The 14075-nt window shown below is 38.7% G+C and overlaps 1 protein-coding gene across 1 annotated transcript in view; it reads right to left on the bottom strand.

Moving 5' to 3' along the window:
* Positions 1 to 1024: 1024 nt before the first annotated feature.
* The window catches only part of AACS (acetoacetyl-CoA synthetase), a 38780-nt gene continuing 25729 nt past the window's right edge, over positions 1025 to 14075 (bottom strand). The window contains exons 10-18 of the mRNA XM_032705413.1: positions 13447 to 13571; positions 10647 to 10711; positions 10358 to 10480; positions 8962 to 9075; positions 8351 to 8476; positions 6704 to 6773; positions 5969 to 6027; positions 4923 to 5125; positions 1025 to 2324 (exon numbers count right to left, since the gene is read on the bottom strand). Of these exons, the coding sequence (XP_032561304.1) occupies positions 2187 to 2324; positions 4923 to 5125; positions 5969 to 6027; positions 6704 to 6773; positions 8351 to 8476; positions 8962 to 9075; positions 10358 to 10480; positions 10647 to 10711; positions 13447 to 13571 (1023 nt within the window). The 3' untranslated portion in view covers positions 1025 to 2186. The remainder of the gene's footprint in view (positions 2325 to 4922; positions 5126 to 5968; positions 6028 to 6703; positions 6774 to 8350; positions 8477 to 8961; positions 9076 to 10357; positions 10481 to 10646; positions 10712 to 13446; positions 13572 to 14075) is intronic.

Genomic DNA, 14075 nt, shown 5'->3' with positions numbered 1-14075 from the left:
AAGCAAAGGCAAATACAAGTTGGATGTTTGGAGGACAGGATTTGGAACAGGAGGAGCTGCACTGTGGAAGTGTGGACAGTGTTCCCAACTCTGCCACAGCCTCCTTTCAAGTACCCACTTACCTTTCCTCATCTCTAGATTTTCTCATCTCTGGGCTTCCAGGAGCTGTCAACATCCAGCATTTCTGAAACTCAGACCCTTGACTAGGTGAGGCACAGCAGAGTTTGCAGGACCCATCAGGGCTTTATGGCCATATAAAGTCACTTCCAGTACACAGAGCAATACAGAAACAGATCTCTATTTTTGTTTGTAACTAATATCTGGGAAAAGCTTTGCAACATCTGACATTTGCAAGAGATCAAATTATATCCATTAATGACACTTTCTCCAGTGTTTCCAGCAGGATAAAGGATTTAAAAAGCAGCCTCCAGGCATTGTATATGTTCTTAAAGTATCTGTGCTTCTAAACTATCTTTAATTAATTAAATATCCCAAAATGACTTATTAATAAGGATCTGTGGGCTTCGTAAACTCCACACATTTTGCATGAATTAAAGAACAATATAATGAAGTTTTAATGAATACAAAGTCACAGTTAATGTAAAATTTATATGTAGCAAGCCAGAGGGCGAAGGAATTTAAAAGCACCTTTAATCATAGGTTATTGGCAGCTGGGTAGCTTTTTTTACATTTTTCTAATGGGTGATTGGTACTTGCATTACCACATTTATCATGCCAACATGGTCTGACTTGGTACAGTATAGAAAGTACCAGCACATTTAAAGCCATGTTTGCTAATGAGGGATTTCTAAAACCCACAGTGAGTGTGGGGGGTGTCCACAGTGGCTTAGGCTCTGTACAAGAAAATAGGATAAAACTGACAGAGAAAGTTTTGTAGTAAGACAGACTTGAATTAAAACCATTAAAATCAGTAACAAATTAAGCTAAAAATTATCCCATGACACCCACTCTAAAGAAAAATAAAAATAAGACAGTAACAGTTGAAACAGAATATATAATTATATATATAAAGAATCAATTAATTTTAATTAACTGTTTATCAACGCTGAATGCATTCAACACAGTTGTAAGTACAATAATATTTCACCCACAAAATTTAAATAGTGCAGGAGACACTGGATTCCAGAGGGTTGTACAACTACTGCAACTGTATTTATGAAAAACAAAACACTTTAGTGCTTCCATTTTACTGTTTTAGTATGCTCATTACAGTACTTTTCCCTTTATAAACTGGAAGGAAACAGAGCTAGAAAACACTTGTCTTTCACTTTCAATGTGACATTTTGTAAAAAAAGTTACAAAACCCATCAGCTTTTAATAAACAAACACGCTGAAATTCCTCAGTTAGCCTAATATGGGATCTCTGCCCCAGAGCCAATAAATGACTTCAACCAAGGAAGCAAAACGCCTTCTTCAGCTGCAATTATGTTAATCCAGAGAAGTGACTGCAAAATCCATGGAAATAACCTGGAGTTACCCCAGAAACAAGGAGGCAACTGCTCCCTCACCTTCTGAGCCCCCAGAAGTCTACCAACCAGAAGTTTAAAACAATAGGAAGGCTACATCACAAAATGAAGCAGCAATTACCTTCAAGGGTACCGTGAGATATTTCAAGACTGAAATTACTCTGAGTCAAGTCAAATGGGTTTAGTGCATTATGATTTGGCTTTATAAAAACATTTAAATGCACACTATATATAGAACCACTTGCATGTTTCAGGGTTCAAGGAGTTAAAAATCACTGTATATTCCTCACAGGTGACTGAAACACATGGGATTGAAAAATGTTGCTAAAAATCCAGTTTAAAAAAAGAAAGCAAATATTTTATGAAAGAAATATTCTATCTGCAACCACAACTATTAGTGCTCCCATTTGATGGGCTGATGTGAATCTAACCAGAAAAGATGCACTCATATATATAAAAATCAAAACAGGCAGGTTTCTCCTTCCAGGCTGGAAAAAAACCCACCAAAATATATGGCATATTTAACCAATAAAAGGGAGCTAAGCTTTACCCAAGCCTTTCATAATGCACTTCATGAAATATTTTTTCTTTTAAAAGAACCACTGGTATTAAATAGAACTTTTTCTTTACATACAGTATTGGTATATACAAAACAAACACAAAACAAAGACAGATGCAAAAAAACCCAGATAAGTGACTTTAATAGTCTTGAAGCTCAGGAATATTTTTGTACAGGTCCAAAGCCTCTGGGTTTGAGAAAGCTCCCCGCTGCTCAACTTCTTTCCCTGCAATTATTTGCTTCACAGCTACTTCCACTTTTTTCCCATTTATTGTGTACTGAAAAACAAAACCAGTAAAGATAAAATTACATTTTTTTTGATGTAGCAGCTTTATAGAAATATTCATGAAACCCCCCCACCAATCCCAGAACTCTATCAAAATTTAAGCACAATGCATTCTCTTCTGTTACATTTGAAGTACTTTCTTCTGAAAAATCACTTGAAGAGTAGGTGGAATTCAAAGAGTTTATATGTCATTTTAGTTTATTACTCCTGTTGGTAATACTGTGAGAACACGATCAAGCTCCAATATAAAACAACAAAACCAGATCAAAATCATGGTATAAACACAAAAAATATTTAATGTTTATGTTCTGACACATCCAATTTTCAAACAATTTTTAGTTCTGTATGGGTGGGATAAGAAAACAAAGCCCAGCTGCACTGGGATTTGGGAGAAAGAAACCATGATTTTTTTTATCCTAAATGGACAGTTTTTCTAAAAGGGCAAAGTGAAACACTGATCTTAATTGGTCTTCTATAGTTAAATGTCTCGAAAGAAACCATAACAAACAAAATGAAGTGTAACAAACATGTTTCACCTCCACTTATGTATCACACAAATCCTATTACATTGTGTTACTCTAAGTAAGGACACTGCAGAAAAACAAAACCCTAGTTGTTATCCTTTTGGGATCAGAGCACTAATTTCTGCCTAGTGAAGTATGGGAAAGAACAACTACTCCAATGTGAACAGGAACTGCCAAAGCCCATTTTGGACAATATCTGCTTTTACAGGCACCAAGGCTTTTCTTAGCCCTTCCCTTGTGCTGATACCACAGACATTTTGGGGTGTCAACTTGGAAAAACTGACTTTTAAAGTATCTCCTTAATTTTGTCTGTCTGCTCTGGGAACAGGATCCCCACCTGCTTTACTAATGAATCTGCTGATCAAAGAACTCAGGTTGTTCCTGGCCTCCAAACCCACTGAAACTCAACTCCAGGCACCACCATTTTTCATTAGAGATCATTCAGAGCCAAGTTAAATAATCCTCAACTCAATGCACTCTTGCAATATTGATCCTGATGCTAAACCAAACTTGTCCTTCTCAGATTTACTGAAGTCATGTGTAATCCAACCCCCCTGAGCCACCATGATTAACCACTCTTCTTCCTCCTCCTCAATGATTAGCAAACTAATTTTCACAAGTGCCCAGAAACCAGAAAATCTCAGTGGCCAGCAGGGGAATTCTGCCCTTTAGAAAACAAAGATCAGACTATTCAAAGCAAATTTGTTTACTTGAATCAGTAAATCCTGTTGATGATGACCAGAATGCTTACTCAGCACAAGACTAGATTTGCACTACTGGATATCCCATTAAAGCCATTCTTTGTATTACTAAATCACCTCACTATTTCTGTACTATTTCTACCAGAAATCAGTGTCAGGATTAGATTGTATTTGCAGATGAGGACACAAACACTTCTAAAAGTAGGAGAAAATAGGAGGTTTCCCTTCCAAGCAAACTTTAGAAGATGGGAGACAGCTTTGATCACTTTACCACTGGCACATTTATCTGAAAGGTAATTAAAATTCACTCAATTCTCAATTCAGTCAATGTATGAACTAATTAATGATCTGAGGAGGTTTTCCTGCAGGGCAGCCCATCACAAACACCTCACTACCATCAACTTTGTGCTGTTCATTCAGGTGACTTACACAGTTCACAAGTTCAACACTTCATGCAGAAGCTGAGTTACAGCCCAGAAAACCTAAACCTCAGGGGACTTTTTTTTTTTTTTACACTCTTTTGAGCCGAGTACTATTTGCCAACAGTGGCCTGAAGCAGAAATAACTCAACAGATCAGAACCAGATCACTATGTGGACCACACAAGTTGGTAGTCTTGAACCCTAAAGCACTTTCACAGGGAAACCTACACTGGCAGCAAAAGGGTATCAAGAGTATCAAATGGAGAACTCAAGTTTATGTGCAAATGGACTTGGGAAACCTACACTCTCCACCCCCATTCTGCTGCTCAGAGCTGTTGAGGAGACTGTAGCATTAGAGACGACTAAAAAAACAGACATTCTAACTAAAGAGTTCACACAACGAGCACTGTGGCAGAACAGCTTCAGAAGACTGAGCATGCAGAACCCTGAGCTACACAAACTTCTCCTCCCACACAAGCACAACAATTTAATTTTAATTACTATTACAGTTAAGAGTGATAGAGCTACATTTAAGCAGCTAAACAGATGTAAAAGTGAAATCATTTAAAAAATGATTTTCTGAATTTGCTGGGTGCTCTCAGCTTTCCTAAGAATGTCACTTGTAACAGGAAAACAGAAACAAAATAAGTTTGTGGATAGCGAGAAAAGCTATTAAGTTACCTTTTTAATATTTTCCTTTAAAAGACTAAGGATATATTCCTGAGAAAATGCAACACATTTAAAAAACAAAAACCATGCTTAGCTTGAAAAGGAGATGAAAAGATGTTGCTAGGCAACATAGACAAACTATTTATAAAGCTCGAATACACTTTTGAGATGCTAAAATTTCCATGTATGTGGGTTTGAAGAGCAGTGACAACTGCTCCTTAATTACTATTCAAGGTGACAAAGAAAAAAAGTAGGCAGCATTTTTCATGACATACCGGAATGCCTTTGGTTTCCAGGATGAGGCTGGGAACATGCCTGGCGGAGAGCGCGATCCGGATCGCGTCCTGAATCCTCTTCACCAGGCTCTTGCTGAACGCGTGGTTTGATGCCATCTTCAGGAAGAGTATCACCCTCTCCTCCCCATCTTTGTTGTACTGAGGGACACAGAGGCTATCAGAAACCTCCTCAAAGGCTTCCACTGAAAATGAAGGGAAGTCCTTATTAGTATTTGTACTTATGTATCAGTCTGGATGCACATTTTTTGCGGTTGTATCAAAAAAAAGAATCACCTCCCCTAGAGTTGGAAAGGCAAACAAGCAACCTGCCTAGATTATCCTACACTGAGCTTCCCCTCTGGGTGCTCTGAAATTTTAACTCCTGCCCAGGTGAAAATCCACGTTTAAGGATCATATACATTTAGGTCCATGAAAAAAAAAAATTGCTATAGCTTTTGGGACCAATAATAAGCTTTTACACTAAGCCATTTTCTTTGGCTTTCCTCACAGTTCCCACTGATGCATAGACAGGAGAATAATGTGCCTGATGACACCAGAACAAAGAGGCAACAGGTGCTTAAGTCTCAGATTAGCACCTTTGCAGGGACAGTTTCACCACCTGCCACAACATCTTTGAAGCACAAAGCACAAGCTCAAGAACTGCTGCTTAATTACCAGGTAAGGTACAATAAAAACAATGTCAAGAGCTTGTCTTGGGGAGAAAAAAAGCCTGACAAGTTAAGTGTTCTCTTATAAACCTACATGATACTATTAGTCTGTAAAGCCTTACTATATGCTCCTTAAAATGTTGCTTTTGTATAATCTCAACTAGTCATCTCCCACCCTACACATACTTCAGGAAAGCAACCAGAACTTCAAGTTCACAAAACCAAATTTTGCTAATGCTAATAGACCCTGTACTGTCTTTCATCTGAAAGACAGCAAGTCTTTCATTACTTAAACCTTTCAAGCACTTCATAATGCTTGAATTTCAGATTTAAGGCAACAATGGCATAGCTGAAAGAGGTGGAAAGTTGATTTCATACCTATGTTATAGATTTCAGAACTTCCAAACCTTACTCCATTTGGATTTAATGTACCATCGCTGAAAAAAACAGACAAACAAAAAGAAGCATTAAAATGTGATTACAGTTTGATGAAGAGGAAAAATTGATGCAATTAACCGAGTCTCTCTACATTTCAGGCAGTGAAAGTGCAGCCACATCAGAAACAGAGTTGTAAGAGGATTTAATTCAAAAAGGCATTCTGCTCATTAAAAGGAAGCTGTACCAAGAACCTCAACAGTATTCATTCACTCAACTTTGTTTCAAACAGCAGCTTTGAAATGCAAGCAGAAAATTCAGCCCCAATTGTGATCTTGAATGTCTAATGATCACTAAAACAGGCCCAGCTTAATACCTGACCTTCTATAATTAAGTTTTGCTGTAAAACAAGTCAATGTTAAAGGCAAGACCAGAGGACAATCTCCAATTCACCACCTTGAATGTGCTGCACTCCCAATTGAAATTAAGTGATCATTATAAACCATTGAAAGCAGAAAGTCCAATACTGTCTTGTGTTCACATATAAAAAAAGTGGTGTAGAACTTGGAAATTAGTCCCTTCCCTCTAATTCAGCTGCTCTGATTAATTTAAGGATTGAAATCCACAATACTGGATTAAATAAAATATAAAGCTAACAGGTGTGACACAGAATCACGGACATCATACTCCAAAGTGAAGATTGCAAATTTTAGCACTTGTTTACTCAAAACACTTTACCTGCGACCCAGCATGACAATTCCTCCAGTCTTGGGATTAATTTTGCAGTAATCACCATGGGCCCAGACACCTATTAGGGAATGGCAGAGGTTAAGCAGCTGATTTCTTACTCATCCAGTCACAGTAGACATTTGTGTAACTCAACTCACATTAACTTAATAAAATACATACTTAAGTATAATTTATCAGATATGCTTTGAGAACTACCCACAGCAAGTGTAGCAGTATTTAACTGCACAAACAATTCATACTGCATTTACTACAAAGAGCTAGCACACCCAGGAGCAGCTCACACATTAGGATCAAACTCCACATTATCTTCTGATTCTTTGTTTGCATAACTATAGAGCATCCTTTACAAAGCAGATGAATAGCTCCTCTGAACACCACATTTTGAGCAAACTGGAAGAATCCTCTACAAAGGTAACAATATTCCCACCAGTCTTTCTTGATCCACTTCTTTTAGAACGTAAAATTCTGTGCAAGAAGTTTTCTGGGCTTGCATAATAGGTCTCAACAATTCCCTAGGGAGCTTATGTGCTTAATGTTCTTGATCTGTGTTAATGTAAAATCTGATTTGACTTTTCAGAGCTAGAATGTCTTCTGTATTATTTTTAAGATTGATACTGCTACACAGCCTGCCAAAACCAGAAGTACAAGCCAATTCTACTCAAGCTTTTCTAGAGAAAAATTCCAAACTCAATTACTTGCACATGCATGTGCAAGTAAGACCATCTTCTAACTTAACTGTTACAACCTTAAGCCCAAGAAAGACAGAACCTCTGGATCACAGTGATTTCAGTCTAACAACTGTCACATTTTTTCTATTTACTGCTGTCAGGCTTACATGCAGACTGCAACTTCCACATTCCCTCAATTTTCCTATAAGATTATCTCCTGCTAAACATCTGACTTCCCTCGTGAATCCACTCTGTATTGCTGCTATTTTTAAAAAAGCTTCCATCTCCAAAAAACAGCAGCTGGAGATCCTGCTCCTATAAAATCCCTGCCCAGGAGGCAGCAGGGATTTCAGCATCACTGTGCCACATCAGGAAAAGCCCTGGATGAGCAGAGTCCTCCACAATTATTAGGAAGAAAGCCTCTGGCCCACAGTGCCTCTTCCTTTGCTCTGTAGGAGACTATGAATGCAGAATATGCATGTTTGAGGTAGCATATACTTAATCTTCATGCTAATGAGTTAGCAGGTCAGCACTTATCCCTTGGGATTCACTCCTCCAGCTAGGCAGGAGCAGTCTGGCAGAGGTGCAGTAGCACTCATTAATAGCTGACTGCTACCTGACCTATTCAGCACTTCCATTTCACACTCATGCCAAGCAGTCTGTGTCTGCACTGCAGTCTGGGAGGCTGTGACAGTCAGATCTGCCTAATGAAAGCAGCAAAATGGGATTAGAGCCTTGCAGAGGTTCTTACTAGTTTGATTTGGATCCATATTCAAAACAAAGCACTAGAAAACAGAGTGAGATGATATGAAACACGCTGTGGGGTTCTCACCCTGGGAATCGAAATTCAAAGCTGCACGTGTCTGTCACTGGGCAATAGCAAATAAACCTGTGCCTTGCTAGGAACAGCAACACAATCTGGATCCTTGGCCAGCCTGAGCAATATCCAAAGCCCTTCATGACATACCTGGGAATTTTGAGAAATAAGCCTTCCTGTATTTGCTTCCATTCTCATCGTTCCAGAAGTGTGTGGGCTGACAGGGAATAGGCTTGGTACAAACCAGCTCTCCACTTTCACCCCAGACTGGTTTTCCTGTTTACAAAGAAAGAGGCATTTTCTGCATTTCCCTTCTGTAAATAACAGGGTACCAAAGCAGTTTTCACTTATTATTACAGCCAGATGTTGGTATAAATATGAGAGATGCTGCGACTGTTGGTCTTGGTTTCAACTGGTGCTCAGTTACTAAGCTCATCCCTGTCTTAACCTCAGTAACTTCAGGAGAGTTACACCACAGGGTGGAAGCCAGCCTGGCATGCCCAGCAACACAGCTAGGGAACACACACCAAAAGCTGGAATTTAGCCTTGATGTGCTTTAGCAGAGTAATGGAAAAGAAGGACTGTTATCTTCACTGGAGTCCCTTAAAATCCAGATCAGATGGATCCATATGCAGCTTTTGTGGAACATGTTTCTAAAGTGGAATCACACATTAAACAGCTGACTGTTGACCTATCTGATGAATGAAAATTAAGGTCATGTAACTACTGTGTTTTATAAGCATGTTTTGGATAATAGTTACCTTCATCATTCCACGCTTCTACAGCCATTCCAAGATTTCTGGCCTGAATTTCTCCTTTGTAAACTGGAACTGTAACATTCTGACCCATGAAACATGAAATGATATCTGTTCCACCTATAATAAAAGAAGTCCATTTAGAATATACAGTACTTTGAACTCTAGAACAGTAAACTGCCACCTTTGCCAAATGCTTCTGATCCACATTAAGCACCATAAACCAAACAGTATTATCTACAATAATGTTGTGGCTTTTATTAAAAGATTTCCTTCCTTGCTTTATATGTCTTTATATGTGTGTGCCTTTCACGCAGAACTACCCCTTCAGGCATAACTTTTCTCCTTTCAACATTTTCTTTAATCTCATTTAAGGAAATTTCCACTTATAGGAGAATGAGAAAATAAACAGGCCCTAGTTTACAGACTTAAGATATTTAGAGAATTATCTAGAAATGTTTTCTTGTTTGTTTTGATTAAAGTAACCAGTCAAGCTATTCCACTCAACATTTACTTAGCTTTTATATCTTATTAGCATAGCAGGAGGGGAGCCATGCCTATAGGATGAACAGTTATCTTAAGAAAAATAGATACTGTCAAAGTGCTTACTTAACTGGAATATTTATAGTCTTCCTAGGACTTCAAGGAAGAAGAATTAAGACACAAATCAATCATGTTAGCTTTACTCAAAAATAGGCTTCTGCATTAGAGTCTATTAATGTCTGTAGTAGCAAGTTCTAGATTCAGCACTATTATTGAGCTCAGAGTCTGAGAACTTCAGCAGAATGGTTATACTTTTAAAAAAAAAAAAATCAAACTAAACTGAGTTAAAAAGCCCTTTGAAAGAGTCAGTCCTTGTTACAAAGCAAAAGGAAGAGTGCTGTGGTGGATCTTATGTGACTAGAAGTTGCCTCAGCACTCCTCACAACAAACTGCACAGCATGGGGGCTTGATATTTCTCTAATTATATAATTTACAAAAAATCTGTCTGCAGTGCCAATTACTTGGCACAAAAGAACTGAAATGGGAATTCTCCAAGAGATATTTTCTGCTAAAGTCAGCTATTTGCAGAACAGTATGTTCTGCAGGTTAATAGACTCTTTTCTTGATCTCAACCCTGCCACCCCTAAGGACAGCCAGTCAAAATAAATGATCATACTTAAAAAGAGCTAAGATCCAAAACATCCACCAAAAACCTTCTGGAGTGTATGAGTTTCATTATGGCACAGTGAATTATGCAGAAAAATCTCTGCACTAAAGAGACAGTTCATTTCAGTTTAACTACAACCATTCCCAAATGATCCAAGGCTTAAGCTTCCCAAACACACAGCACAAATAAGCAAGAAGGAAATGCACAGGCAATCAAGAGAATTACTGAGATGCTGCAGTATAAAAGCATCACCTGAAATGGATCCCAGGAGGACACTGCTTTTTATGTGTTTGTAGACATACTCATAGCTTTGAGATTTGAGTGGTGATCCTGTAGACAAGATAGTGTGGAGTGTTTGGAGATTGTGTGTTTCACCTTAGAAAGGAGAAAAACCAACACAGGGTAAGGTATAATTTTTACAAGGGTTTCGAACTCTTTGTCACTACAACACAGCCTAATTACATAAAGGACTGTGACAAGATACAGGCCCAAAACCAGGAGAGGAAAGGTGGGAGGGATTCACCAGCTTTTTGAAGCTTACATGGTTTTAAATTTTTCTCTTCTAGCACAGCCAGCCATTTTGCACCTGTTCCAAGGATGGTGATCCTAGAGGGAAAAAAAGTTTAAATGTTTTGCATATTTAAATATGCTAAGATTCCAAAGACCTGCAATTCCCACTGCTGTAAGCAGAGGCTGTTAGACACTCTGTATGTGGATTAGTCAAACAATGCAGTCTCTTAAAGCTTTCTAAGTGGAAGGCACATCCTTTTGAACTATCAAAATTAGTCAGATCATGTGTCACTTCTGCAGCTTTGAAACTTTTCGTTCTATCTTTAAATATTAAGCAAAGCTTTCCCACCTCATGAAAACATCATTCACTTTCACTTACAGGAATTTGTAACTGCAGAACACTCCAAAGACATCAGAAAATGTTATAATGTTTACTACATTAATGACCCATAATTGCCACAAAACTCTGTAATGCAAAGCTGTTGCCTTGGTACACTCTTACACAGAAAAACTTTGCCATTTCAGGGCACAGATGGATAAAAAATACTTTACTCTGTGACAGCACTCAGTGATTTTCCTGAGATTGCATTTTTCAGTTTCCACTGGTGAAAGCCTGAATTGCAGGTACCTAAACAAACAGGAAATTTGGCCCAACTGAACAACTCAATCCTGCACTTGCAAAGTCTGTTTAGAGCTCTGCAATACAATGGAATTAAAACTTGAAACAAAGGCTGTGACTCTTCCTTACTCTATTGATAGAAGTGCTAGTTTAATGTTTCTGCTAACATGCAGGAAATCCTCTTCCCTGCCTTCTGCTAATTCATTTTATATTACAGCAATAAACTCACTCAGGAATAAACTCACTCAAGAAAATGCAGAGATAGATGAGGATAAGGGCTACAGTCTCAGTGCAGAGAACATGGGCAATACAGACACCAGCAGAGCTTAAAAATAAGATCCTGCTATCTTGGCTTTTACTCCAAAGGCAAGACAGAAGGTAGAACACTTCCAGGCAAGGAGATATTTCAACACTACCAAAAGGAGATGCTTTCCCTTTGCCATTCAGGTGGGTGACTCTCAGCTCTCAGGTTACTTGCACAAACACATCAGTGCATAGAGCAATTTACCAGGCACATGGGAACAGCACAACAGAATCACAGAATGCTCTGGCTTGGAAGGGACCTTAAAGGTCACCTAACTCCAACCCCTCTGCCATGGGCAGGGAACCTTCCACCACAAGAGCCCACAGGACACTGCTCCTCAGTTCCCGTGTACCCCAACCATGTGAACTATTTTTATGCTTATGTAATCTCTCACTTTCCTTCCATGTCTCTGATCAGTGCTTATTTTACATTAGAATACAAATTACTTCTCTATTTATTTTTAATGTTTGACACTTCCTCTATAGCACAGTAGAGCCAAGTCTCCTATTATTCCCTTCCAGATGCTACATAACTGCATTTAGTCACCATCCACTAATTCACTTCAACAGATCATTTAATGAGTGTCCACTTGAGTAGTTCTTGCCATGCAGTAGGAAATTGCATATTCTTACAGTATCATCAGGGTATCTGAAGGCAAGTGTGGTCCCTCTCCAGGGAAGCAAGGTAGTCTTCACATGTTGAAGCCTTTTTTTAACATATTTAACATGAGTGAGCTGGGAACAGACTGCATGATGAAGTACCACCCAGATGGCCACCGCTTTTAGCGCCAGATTACAAAAGTGAGACATGCAGACACATTTATCTTCACTCAGATTTGGCATGTAGAAAAGAAACAATGCTTAAAAATAAGCTGTGTTATTTCTCAATTCTGATTTTTTGCCTGTTGTTCTACCAGGGTTTTTTTAGGGGGTCGGGCATGGCTCAAGTTTGTGGGTTTGTTTTGTGCTGTTTCTCTACTGGAAGCATTTTGACTAGGCATTAACTTTCAATTACAACAGCCAGAGACAAAATGCCACTCTTTAAATATTACATGCCACAAGAGACAATGAGGTTTAAATTATTAATTATCAAGAGTTGGAAAGTGAATCTTTTCCACTTTTCCACTCATCCACTTTCTATCACCAAGTTAATTTTAATTATCAATTAAAAATGACACTTATTTTACCAGTAATAACATTCAAATCTACTGCTTACATCCAACTGGCAAAATAGGAAAGTTATAAAAAAAAAAAAAATCAAAGTTCAACCACTGTACAAAGTTAAATGCCACCACAGTGTTTTACAGCACTTTATGTGATATCTGCTATTTCTCTAGGCTTCCAGAAAGGGCACTCTGAGCATTTGCAAGCAGAAAAAACAGTATAAAACAATTACAGAATAGCTTGTCAGCAAGAATTAGGCATTACAGATTAAAAAGCAAAAGTATGGAAATACAAGCAACCCTGCTGAGTCTTTCCAGTCAATTTATGTCTTTAAGCCAAAGTTCTGTGTTGAGTCTTACGTTGAGCTGCTGGAAAAAAGGATTCTTATTTACTAAGTTCTGAGTGCACTGAGAAATTACTCGTCAGATTGCTCCCAATTACTGCCTTTTGAAAAGGCTGCTCTTGAAAACTGACTATTGAACCAGAACTCTTTGTTTGCCTGGAATTCTAATACTTGACTCAAATTTGAAACAGTTAGCTCTTTGTCTCTCCTGCTCTCTCAAAAAGTGTTTTTAGCACAAAATTTTAAAAGTAGTTCCAATCAAGGCTAAGCCAAAAGACAAACATGTCCTGCTGGGTACGAGTTCCTGACCAAGGGAACAACACCTTTAGTGAGGTTGCTTGGACGCGGTCACTGTGACAGAAGCAAATGCCATTATCCTTCTGTTTAATCTTGTTTACATACCCTAGTCTGTCAGTCAAGTCCCAGAGCACATTTGGTGAAGGAATTAGAGGAGATCCATCATACAGGACCACTGAAGCTCCTGTAGCAAGTGCAGACACTAGCCAATTCCACATCATCCAGCCAGTCTGGAAAAGAGAGGATACCTACATCAGTTTATCTTCATCAGCTCCCTGTCTGCTGTTCTGGCAGCTCTAGCACAGGATCAGGAGGGCTGTCTGCTGTCACATGCTGGTAGAGGAGCTACAGGCAACTATAAAAGGATGGACAGGTGTGGATCTTGGCAGAAGTTGGAGCAAGGCATGGTCCCTGTCCTCGTGCCAGAGGTACCACACCGTCCTCCGTTTCCCTTGCCTGAAGTTTTCCTGCTGTAAGAAACTGTTAAATACCTGAGTTCACACCCATCTCCACTTATTATGTCTAACCATGCTATTTAAGAATCCACAAATAAGGCTGAAGCACTGCTTATCCTCTCACCTGTCCCAAGACTGATCAGCTACATGTTCCTGATGGATGCTCATCTAACTTATCCTTACAAATATCTAATGAGATGGGAATTCCATGCCTCCCTACACACATTGCTTTAAGGCATGAGTCAAGAGACAAGACAACTTCGAGACAAGGCAATTACA

Source organism: Chiroxiphia lanceolata, chromosome 18 (assembly GCF_009829145.1).
Source record: "Chiroxiphia lanceolata isolate bChiLan1 chromosome 18, bChiLan1.pri, whole genome shotgun sequence".
Taxonomy (NCBI): Eukaryota; Metazoa; Chordata; class Aves; order Passeriformes; family Pipridae; genus Chiroxiphia; species Chiroxiphia lanceolata.
The sequence above is the reverse complement of the archived record's forward strand: the minus strand, read 5'-3'. Positions and strand labels throughout refer to the sequence as shown.